The sequence below is a fragment of the Nylanderia fulva genome, unplaced genomic scaffold (assembly GCF_048542155.1).
Source record: "Nylanderia fulva isolate GAGA-0341 unplaced genomic scaffold, ASM4854215v1 Scaffold195, whole genome shotgun sequence".
Lineage (NCBI taxonomy): Eukaryota > Metazoa > Arthropoda > Insecta > Hymenoptera > Formicidae > Nylanderia > Nylanderia fulva.
The window spans coordinates 125996-137719 of NW_028190217.1; the positions used below are offsets into that span (position 1 = coordinate 125996).

General features: G+C 43.3%; 1 protein-coding gene across 1 annotated transcript; it reads right to left on the reverse strand.

Annotated features, from left to right (window-relative positions):
- Positions 1 to 5586: 5586 nt before the first annotated feature.
- On the reverse strand, positions 5587 to 6747 carry LOC146723469 (uncharacterized). The gene has a single exon (XM_085481890.1). The coding sequence runs from the start codon at positions 6730 to 6732 to the stop codon at positions 5587 to 5589; it is 1146 nt and encodes a 381-aa protein (XP_085338016.1). The 5' UTR covers positions 6733 to 6747.
- Between the last annotated feature and the right edge of the window lie 4977 nt (positions 6748 to 11724).

Here is an 11724-nt window from a genome sequence, read left to right on the forward strand (position 1 = left end):
TTCGAACCAGCAAACGAGCATTGTCTTAAGCACGGTCTTTATTAAAGATGTCTTATCCGACCACAAGCGGGATCCTAAGGATAGCTTCTCTTAGAATTATCTTAGGATCGATTATGAATTTATAATGATTAAGACGATCTTAATTGAATAAGATGATCTTCATGAAGATTTGATTGAGAAGGGACATGAATACGGGCCTATTTGACGATGTAATCGCCACAATATATAGAAAAACACAAACTAATAATATATGTTAATAGTATGATTGCATGTAATCATGAATTAAATATTATCACTAAAATAAATTAAAAATACATAACTTTACAAAGTATTGCTCTATACATATATATAACATATATGAAAAATCAAAATAAAACAGTGTGTAGCATTTTGCCATTCATTTTTATAAAATTCGGCAGTAACTCAAATTTTAGCTTACTGGGTTATATAATTAATTTCCACATATTGCACTTGTAATCATGATACATATATCAATAAAAAATTGTAATAATAACTCACACAGTACTGCTACTCTACATATAATATAAATATATTTCACTCCTTTTGGCCCCCAACCTGCCCCTCTCTACTTCCATCTTTTATCGATTCCTCCTCCCTACCATGCCCCTACCCTTTTTTCTTTACCTGCACTACGCCACCCTCCGTCCGTTTACATTTTACTCCCTGTTTCCTACTCCCACTACCCGCTCCCCCTTTAATCCCTCTCACTTTGTTATATTCATCAATGACCCGACGCCTCCTTTTTTTCATTACTTCTAGTCACGTCTTATCTCCTCTAACCCCATTTACCTGATTTCACATTTTCTTTTCTTTTCTGGATTACGTTTACTTGACTTCCGTGTCCTCCACCGATCGTTTGTCACAACTCTTTCACCCTATTTCCCAAATTCCATACCCCCCCCTTCTGTGTCACTTTTGCACCCTACACACCCTCCCTACTTTCTTACTATTCTGACCCTCTCTTTACTTTGCACACATCATGCCCATCGTGTCCCCTCCCAAGAATGTCCATGCCCCCTCCTTTCCTCCTCACGTTCCCCCCACCACTCCGCCACACTTCCACTCGTCCCCCTCTCTTCCCCCCTCTCCCCTTTTCTATCCATCTACCTGTTTTCTCTCACGTCTTTTCGTCTCTCCCTTCATTCACCTTACACCTACCAATCTACTCTAATTTTTTCTTTCCCCACCTCCATCACATTCTTTCCAATCCCATCCTTCTTCGTTCCCACTGTAACCCTTTCAGGACCGCACATCTTCGTATACGCAATTTTCCCCACAATCCTCCCCTCGGCCCCTCTCACAACCCTTCCGCACAACCCGCCACCTCATCTTTTTTATTTTTTCTCTCTGCCGTCCTGCCCTCCCTCGTCCACTCCTTTGTCCCACTACATCTGCATCCACTCATTCATTTTGCTTGCCCTTTCTGCTACCACCTTTTGCCTCTGTCCTTCTCTCCTTTGCATTATTCCCCTACGCATTTGCTACCCAGTTTTGTTTTCTTTGTTACATACCCATTCCCCCCTACTCTTCTCCCACGCCCTCCAGATTATTCCCCCGACTCTAACCACACATTTTTTCTTCTTTATTCCAATTTTGTTGCAATCTTCTCACTCCCGCCCCCATCCCCTACACCCTCGTCTATCGACCCCCCCACTCTCCCTCCCTCGCGCGACTTTCTCCGAATCCCATCAACCACACCCGTCTATCCGCATATTATGTCCCCTCATTCCAGTCATTCGTCCGCTTTCTTTTTGTCCTTTCTTAGCTGACCTCTTTTTTCTTTTTCCTTATCGAGCCTTCCCTCTTCTTTTGCTTGCCCCCCCCTATATTTATATGCTATTGTTTCCTTTTAGCATCCTGTTTTGCCCCCTCTTCGTTTCTTACCCCCTTTATTGCAACTTCGCATCCCACCCTATCCTATTCACCTACGCGCCTTTCTTGCCTGCTTTCCGTATACCACTCAGACGTCTCCTTCCTTACAGTCTATTCCTCGTATTTGGCTTTAGTTCTTCCCGCTCCTTTAATTTCTTCTCTAATTCCTACTTATTTCCTAAATACCCCTGGAAAAAATCAAAATAAATAGCTTGCGCAGTGCAGCTTTTCTAACTTTTTTTTTTATAAAATTCTCGCAATGTAACTTAACTTTAGCTTAATGTGTCATATAATTATTTTAACATATTGCACTTGTAATCACGAATATATATTATCAATAAAAGAATTGTAATAACTACACAGTACTGCTACTCTACATATAATATAAATATATGAAGAAATCAAAATAAATGACTTTGCGCAGTGGAACTTCTCTAACTTCTTTTTTTTATAAAATTCTCACAACGTAACTTAACTTTCAGTTTAATGTGTTGAAATAATAAAAATTAGGTATTCTACTTATTTTTTGCATTTGCTTAAATACAAGTAATCTACGTATTATTTTTGAATAAAAAATTAAAATATTTTCGATTTGACTACATAAATAATTTCTGAAAAAATATTTATTCATTTAGTGACGTTTAATTTTGCCAGATATATAGTTAAGGATTTACGTTTTAATTTAAGAAACGGATCGATTAAATAAGCACTTATTTTTTTTTTTATACAGGAAATTTTTTTTGTTAGATGGCAGCTGTAAAGTGATAATTTCTTTTTGAAATTCTTTCAATATTGTATTACGTTCTTCTTCCGTCCAACGTCTTCTTTTTGTTATACCAAATGGAGATGCTACAAAATAAATTAATTATCTATGAATCAGAATAAATATTTCTATATAAAAAGCAATAATTTACTTAAATTTTATTTAAATGTATTTTTATTTATATTACTAATACAATAAGATTACTTTAAAATTCTCTTCAGAGTACTGACAAACTTTCATTAATAAGAAAATATTAAAATTAACTCAAGGAACATTCTCTCAAGGAACTTCTTGTATGATTTGGTTTGCGCCGGTTTGATGAGAGGGTCCAAAATGCCCTTTTCCTTTTGGATTTTCCTCTCTTCTTCCTCCTTGATTTTCTTTTCTTTCAGGATCTCGTATTCTCCTGTGGTGACTGGTCGGCCTCTTCCCCTCTTATCTTTTAAGATGGGGATTATGCTCTCTTCGTCTTGGTCTCCGTCCTCTTGTGGTTCCTCCAGATGGTGTGGTTGTGGTATCTCTCCTCGCTTTTCTATCTCTCTATCAATTCTTCGATTGATTTCGCGGAAGGAGGGTAGTTCCGCTCTCTCTGTGTTGACGCTGCTTTGGTCCAGTTCCAGTTCTGGATCAAAACTGCTGTACTCAGAGGGGGATCCTATCTTTCCTGCCCACCTTGATCTTGAGGGGCTCCTCGACCTATCGGCTCCCGATATGGATGATGCTCCAGCCCTTCCCCTCGTTCTTTTTGCGATGAACGAGCCCTCCGAGGATGTTATACTCGTTTGTGAGTCGACCCTTTCCAGCCTTATTGTGAGCTCTCTCGAGATTCCGAGAGAACTCTGTAATGGCGAGGTCACTTGCAAGGCCGCGACAACTTGTGCCATCGTGACCTGTCCCTTCCTGTGAGAGAGAGCTTTCTCACGTTCGTCTTCTTGGTTTGTATTTGTGTTTGTATTCAGATTCTCCATTTCAATTATCCCACTTTCCCGCTGCGGCTCCGTCCCCCAGGGTATACCCCCACCGGCCAAGGGGTGCCCCGAAACGTGACCGGCCACACCCCAAGGCCGGGCCCCAAGTTCCCCCGGGAAGGGGACATATGTCTTAGGCCGGGGGGATACCGCACCCCGGCCAGACTCCGAGCCCCTTACACACCCGTATGGCATTTGACGCCCACACGGGCTTTCAGGGGTCCCACATCTCCGACAATGTGGGTACCGCAGCGGGCGGCGCCACCCGGGGGGCCCCACGGACGCTTTGGACAGGGTCGCCGCTTCCCGGCCCTGCCCTACACGCCGTGGCGACCAGCATATGTGGGCGCTCCTCTCTGAAGACTTTCAGAGAGGGGCAGGCGCCTCTCCGGTCGGCCGGTTCGGAAGAAAAAACGGTCCCGACCGACCGGGGGTATCTACTCTCGCCCCAGGCCCCGTCTCGGAAATGTCCGAGCGGCCCTGGGGCAGGGCGGCCGCGGCACCCTCCGGGCTATGCCCCTTGGGTAACCCCTCCGGGCTATGCCCCTTGGGTAACCGCAGCGCGCCTTCGCCGCCATCCTCGGCCCGGATCCGGAAACATCCGAGCGGCCCGAGGATGGCAGGCCACAGGGACACTGGGACGAGAGCAAGCTCTCCAACCAGCACCCTGCGACCTCTCTCTCGCCGTCGAGCCCTGCCTCGGAATATGTCCGAGCGGCCTCGACAGCCGACCCGCGTGGTCCCCTCCGGGCAGTGCCCCTTGGGTAAACCCTCCGGGCCATGCCCCTCAGGTGACCACGCGTGGCCGTCTGCGCCGACCCAGCCCTGCCTCGGAATACGTCCGAGCGGCCTGGGTGCGGCCTACCCCAGGGACGCTGGGACGGGGACCCAGGCTACCCAGCCTGGAGACCCCCAACCAGCACCCTGAGGCACCTCCCTGTCCTCGGGAACCGTTCCACGAACGGGCCCCGAGGACCGATCAGCATGGCCCCCTCCGAGCAAAGCCCCTTGGGACAACCCTCCGGGCAAAGCCCCTCGGGTGACCATGCTGACCCCTCCGCCGGCGCGACCCCCTCCGGGCAAAGCCCCTCGGGTAGTCGCGCGCGGCACCTCCGATGCGGCCCCCGCCGATCCCACCCCCTAGGTATAACCCCAAAGGAGGCCCCCCCCCATGACGGAGGGGAGGGAAAAACCCCGGGCGGCGGAAGCCGCCTACCTGACAGGCGTGTCAGGCCACAGAGCATGGTGGGAAGGGAAGCGCCGAAGCGCCGTGCAGTCCCTTCTCCTAACGGTGCCTTGCCACCGGGCGTTTGAATTCCGGGTCGCCATCCTTTACTACATACGAGCCGAAGCTCTAACGGGGAAGTGGGCCCCGTCTCCCCGGGATGCGGAATTCTTCCACACCCCAAGGAGAGCCCCCCGAGACGGAGGGCGTGCCCCCGAGACCGGGGGCAGTGTACCTCTGGAGGTACAGACCGCTCTTGGCACCCCTCGCAAGGCTATTCCCTTGCGAAGGGTGAGCCCCCCCACCACGACAAGGTGGCGGTCCACGGGGGGGATGTGTACGGTGTCTAGGGGCTCGCAAGTATAAATGGTGTAGCGTATACAGGGGCATTAGTAGCATGCAATGCGTAAGGTGTTTCAGGGGTTAGAACATACATTTGTTGTCCGATTTAGGCGCGCTTATTCTCTAACTTTTATGTTTCCTAACGAATGATTCGGAGCAAAGCACCCTTGTTAATTATGCTTTTTATGATAAAAATATTATTTAAAAGTGGGTTGCTACTCCCGTTGTCATTTGTGAGAAGACATGTTTTAACTTATAAGTAATTATATGTTGGATTAAATTGTTTATACCGATCTTTCATGTAGGTTAGAGATTGTCATGACTAATATGTTAAAGAATAAAATTTTGAAAAAGATTGAAATTTTGAAATTTGTTTGGACGTTACATCTCCCCTCCTATTTGAGAATAAAACCCGACGTTGATCTAGGGTTTTGTTCTAGGTTATATAGATGCTGGTGTAAGTCATTATATGTCTGAGGGATAGTAATATTTATGGATTCCATTTCTCCAGATCGTCTGGTGTTATAGCCTTGAAGTTGTGGCTGACTTATCACTGGCGGTTCTTTTGGCAGTGCAGGGGGTGTGTCTGAGATGGTGGCGAGAGGTGTGGCGTCTTCTGGGAATTTGTTCTTTTCTTCTTTTTCGTTCATATTCTTGCGGCTGAGGTGAAGCAAGAGATTAGTTAGAGAGTCCCATAATGCTCCTATTAGATGTAGACTACATCCATATACGGTATGTAGTGCGTATCCATGGATGATGGTATCAATTGCCAATTTAGCAATACGAACGATCATAAATACTCCAACGACACCGGCCGTGGCTGATCCAAAACTCATGAATCCTCTCCATATTTTTGCCGCGGTGTTGTCTACGATTTTGTTGAGCGATTCTTCGTCTAGTAGTTTGTATAATGAGACGGAGTCGGTGTTAACTGGGTGTCCGATGAGCCCACGGGCGACGGCGTTGAGCAGTGCCGGTTTCTCTGCGGGGAACATAATGTGGTCTCTCAATTTTTCTATGTCTTGTTGCGTATAGATTCCGCTAACAGCTAGGGGTCCAGGTGTTAAATAACTCCAGGTAAGAGATGCCATGGGTCGTAGTTGTTGAGGTGACAACTGTCTTACTTGTGCTTTTGGCGTGAACTGTACCCAAGTGTCCTTTATCCGGTATAACGTTGGTAATTCTTGAGAACATTTTCGCTCATTCCCGATCTTTGTGACGATTCTTGATTTGGGTGTGAGGAAGTAAGAAGCGTTTCTGATGGTTACGGGTAACTCGTTATAACATTCTTTGGTTGGACGTACGGTTACTTCTACAGGGATGCATTTTATGATTTGGACAGCTTCTCCAGTGGTGACGGCCATGTATCCCGGCGATTTCATTAGACTATACGCGAATTCATCAGGCAAGAGAGTTGCAAAGGATAAGGCGTTGGTTATTACTTGTCTTTCCAATTCACATTTTTGTTGTATGACGTTATGATACAAAGATGTCATTTGATGTCGGATATGTTTTTCAACATACACAAACTTGGAGTTCATGTAAGTGAATATATCGAAGTTATCCACAGGGATCGTACCTTTGTTGGCAAAAGTTTGGCCTTGCTTTGTTTCGAGAATAAATAATTTCGGATGTTCCGTGCGAAGCAGGGTGTATCCGCACAATGGCTGTTCTTTAGTTTTAGTCAAGGCGAATGTGATGTTTTGTGTGGTAAGACTGTAGACGATGGGTGAATTATCGCCTGCTATTTTAGTCGCTAGTCCTTCGTATAGTACGTCGTATTGATTGAAGTTGCATGATTTCGTAGGTACTGGTTTCCAAAAGGTGTAGCCGTCGTCAGAATCCAAACAGAAGTTGTCGGCCAGTGTACAGATGGTTCCTGACCTTAACTTGATTTTACCGTGTTCGAGTTGTACTGGCACATAAGATGATTTAAGTGAGATTTTTGCGACTGCTTAAACAATTACATTGTCCCATGTGCCGTAAGGGTCAGAATATTGCGTACCCTTACACGTTCCATCGGTCTTTAATTCGCCAGCTAGCGTAAGGCTGTGATAAGAAGTTTGATTGATTTTAAGTCCACTGATTAAGTGAGCGGGTCCCAGTGGTGCCATCTTGAAACATTCGCAAGCATTGAGAATATCCGGTTTCTTGGACGTAATCCGCTTTTCCGTTAAAGACGACCGAGATGTGCGAATGCATGCCACAGTTATATATCGTGCGGGATATCTTTAGTTTGCACTGTATAACTTCTGCATAGTTATATTCGGAAAGTTGTAATAGTTGTATATAAGTTTCTGTGAAGTTTGGAGTTTGATGATGGAGATTGCATTCTCCTACATCTAAGAGGCAAACGGCGGTGATGTTGAGATGCTGTCCACCACAATCAAATCCAATCAAGGCGAACGAAGTTTTAACGGAGAGTATTAGAATAATCCCTAACATCATGACAAGCTGTAACGCACAATCGGACTGGTTTACTAAATTAAATATTTTTATATATATATATTATTTTATATGTGCGTGTGTACGCATTTATAGATATATACATGTGCATGTGCGAAGGCAGTCCTGGCTTCGGACATGATAACGATGCGTGATGAATCTTCTAATAATTGAATAGTATAATATACATGATTTTACCGTCGTTATTTCATTATTTTATGTTTGTTTTCGACTCGCACATGGACATATATATATGTGTGCGTGCAATCATACATACGTGTACGAGTGCATGCTAACGCACGGGTATATATGTTATAAATTAATTTTGCGTCTTATATCTATGTATATCAATTGCGCAGTTGCAGTTTTTCTGCCCGTGTCTTTTGTAGGATTCGTAAAAATTATTCGAAAGTTTGCTATTGGGTGGGATATAATTAGCTCGTTCACTGGTGAAGCTGGAGCCGTTTTCTCCGAGTTAATGCAAGTATGAGCGTATAATATATTACATTTTTAAGTACGTTAAGGTTTTCGCGAGGCTATAATGGTTGAGTACTATATTGATAGATAACTTTCGCGAGGAACGGAGTTATTACCAGTGAGCGAGTTAACGACAATCTGTAATAGTATAAGGTGTATTGTATTAGCTAGAATATTGCGTGGATATGAGTCTCATGCAATATCGGGAGTTTTGTATGAGATGTACTTATATAAAGCATACCTCATACAAAGATGAAAAATAATGGCTAGAAATAGTAAGAATAAAGTTTTGAATAATGCACAGGGTTCCATGCTGAACAACCTGTTTAGTTAGGATGGTTTTCTGGAATGAGAATTTTACATATATCGTATTACTAAAATATACCTGTAATTTTAGCGTTGAGATTTTAATAATCTTATAGGCGTCCGAGCTGATAACGAACCTGCAATTAGGAATACATATATTATTATACATGAATAATCTTGGATATGTAACGTCCAGACAAATTTCAAAACTTCAATCTTTTTCAAAAATTAATTCTTTAACATATTAGTCATGACAATCGCTAACCTACATGAAAGATTGGTATTAACAAATATTTAATCTCGCATATAATCGCTCACAAGTTAAAATACGATTTCTGCCCGCCCCTCACCCCCCCTCATTGCCCTCGGGTTAAGACCCCCCTAGTATCTCTACTATTAGAAATTCGTTCCTGATGCAAGTTATCTATTAATTTACATATAACTATGAAATGTAAATGTAAATTGATAAAATTTTACCTGTTTATCATGATTATTAAACTCTAACTATAAAGTAACAATAGAAATTACAATTAAACTTTTCTACCATTTACATGCAAATATGAATATAAATTAAAGCAAATAAGATTATTTTAATCTATAACAAAATTTACAAGGTAATGCATTTTATTTTAAATTGCAAAAGGAATCGACATATTCTAGAGAATAATATCTAAAATATATAGATATCGTTTATAAAATAGTAATTAGGTATGAAACCCGCTTTATTATGTGAGCTCGGCTTTACTCTCAAGAAACATCTAAAAGATTCTAGAAGGTTCTAGAAAGACGGTTGAGAACCGTTACATTCCAGAAGCATGATGCAAAGCATGATGCAACGCTGAAACACGTTGCAACCTGCAAGGCCCGTTGCAAGCCGCGTAGCGATGAGTCACCAAAGAAGCACCGCTATCGCTACTAAGAATACGATAAGATAAGCCAGAGCGCATAGCCAACAAAGGCACACCGCTATCGCTACCGAGAATAGGATAAGGAAAGTCGGAGCGCCCGGCGATGAGTCATCAAAGGAACGCCGCTATCGCTACTAAGAAGCCATCTCTCCGGGACTTAACCGTCGCAATCTCTACCAGGAACAGATTGTCTCCGGTACTTCCCCGGCATATCTCTCTTGCCATTGGCTAAGCCGCATCGCCCGATGGGAGGAGCGAGCCACATTTTACGGTATATAAACCCTGCGCCCGGCACGGATCGGCAGTGATTTCGTCGCAGTGGTTCCAGTCAACAACAATCCAGCACTCAACCAGCAAATACTACGGGGTCCTAAAGTCATAGCCGCCATTTTGGTGAGACACAGCCGCCATTTCGGACCGAGGTACCGAGGCTCCTCAGATCTTCAGACTCAGAGGGAAGAACACAGTAGCGAAGTGTACCATAGCAAGGCACATTAGACACTGTCTAACCTTGTGAGTATTTAAGCCAGTTCACATATCCCTAAATAGTAAAGCGCGACGGGCACTCATTATATTTAATCATTATATTTAATTATCCAATATTAACTCAATCTTACATTACATTTCGAACTCTGAATTTTGAACATAGACATAAGCCACATATTACTCTGCGTTTCTGATATTATTTCAATCTACGATTTGCATCTGCATACGTCTGCGTTACAATCGTCGATCTACTCAATATTTTATCCAATACTATTCAATATTATTTAACCGATATTGCATACTTATTCAATCTATTATAATAAATATACTTATGTATTTTATTATATCACTGCTTATTTATATATGTATGTAACCCTGTATCCTACCACATATTAGCGAATTGAATGCCGCTAATTCCTCTGTACACATTAGAAACTATATCCTGTCAGAAGGTACATTCGCAAGTCATCTCTGAGGTGCACGTTTAGTAAAGTGAACGTCGCATTAGCCTATTAAGACAAGGACCAGAGAACCCGGCCTAGCCGGATGAACACCTATCTCTCTATCGCTTTTACGCTTTTATTACCTTGCATTTTCCAATAGTTGCGAATACTTTACCACACCAACTGACAGTGATTTTGCATATTAATATTCGATTCATTTGACAAGTGTACACCACCCGACCCCATTTATAACCAATAGAAATATACCCTGTCATAAGGTACATTCGCAAGTCATCTCTGAGGTGCACGTTTAGTAAAGTGAACGTCGCATTAGCCTATTAAGACAAGGAACTGTTACGTCCAATAATTCATCTAGCGATAAATTACCTTCTGCACAAGACGGTCTTCTCTCGCGTCTACCTCGGTGGACGTTTAAGAAGCTGCTCTCTATTTGTTTTATGGGCAACCTGCTAGGCCGGCTATACCCAGGAAAGCCGAGAGCTTGAGATTCGATTGAGAGTATCGGACGGAGAAGGAAACTGACGGGTCGGGTTGATAAATAAAGATATTTTACAAATATAATGTCATTTATTCATTTATAAAACCTTTACGTCGATATAAAGTTTATTGGTCCTGACGTGGTTCGTGGGGAGCTTGAAATTGAGTTACAATATTGCTAAGCTCCTGTTCCGAATTATTAGGCTGAATGAGGTAAGTAATAAAAGAAGTAAAGTCGTCCTGAGCTTCTTCTGAGATAAAGTTAAGAGTGCCGTCGGATGTGAGGTTCACGGTATCCTCGTCAAGAATATTAAAGTTTTGTTCGTGATTAAATTGTAAAATGGGATCGTATTCTGGCGATGTAATTTGTTGATTTTGATCCGGGATATAATATTCTGGATCGGGTAAGAAATGATGATTATGTTACGTCTCGTGGGGTCGCGGCTGCGAAAATTTGAATGCAGAGCTCGGCTTTTTCCACGAGACACGATCGCTATTACGGGTACGCGAATCTATGCGATTCTCCCCGGGGATACCCGCGATCTGAGGTTATTCGCGCTAGAACTGAGGTGATCGGATTATTGCGTGGGACCTACCTGTGACTCTACTGTAATAAAGATAGCTTCGTCGATTGCTCTATGCGAAACGTCGTTGGGGTTGCGTAAGTAATCTTCGTACGTAAACTGACAAAGCTCGCACAAATCACCGATTCGCGTGAGGGTAAGTCGGAAGTTGCAGACTCCGCAATTTATTCCGATAGGTGTTCCGCCTATGATTAGAGTATGCTTCCGAATCCTTGTCCAAAGTAATTTCGAGACTCTAGGTAAGGTGGAGTAGCATGAAATGAAATGCAGAGAGCTGCCTTAGTCTCAAAATGGATGTACCCGACACCAACTTGGCAATAGAATAAGGGTTCAAACGGTACAAAGAGATTAACTTCTGGAGGAGGAGTTATACCTCTAAGGGTGAG

Excerpts from the sequence above, each read along its gene's own strand:
- LOC146723469 (XM_085481890.1), bottom strand. The coding sequence starts at position 6,732 with ATGAACTCCAAGTTTGTGTATGTTGAAAAACATATCCGACATCAAATG.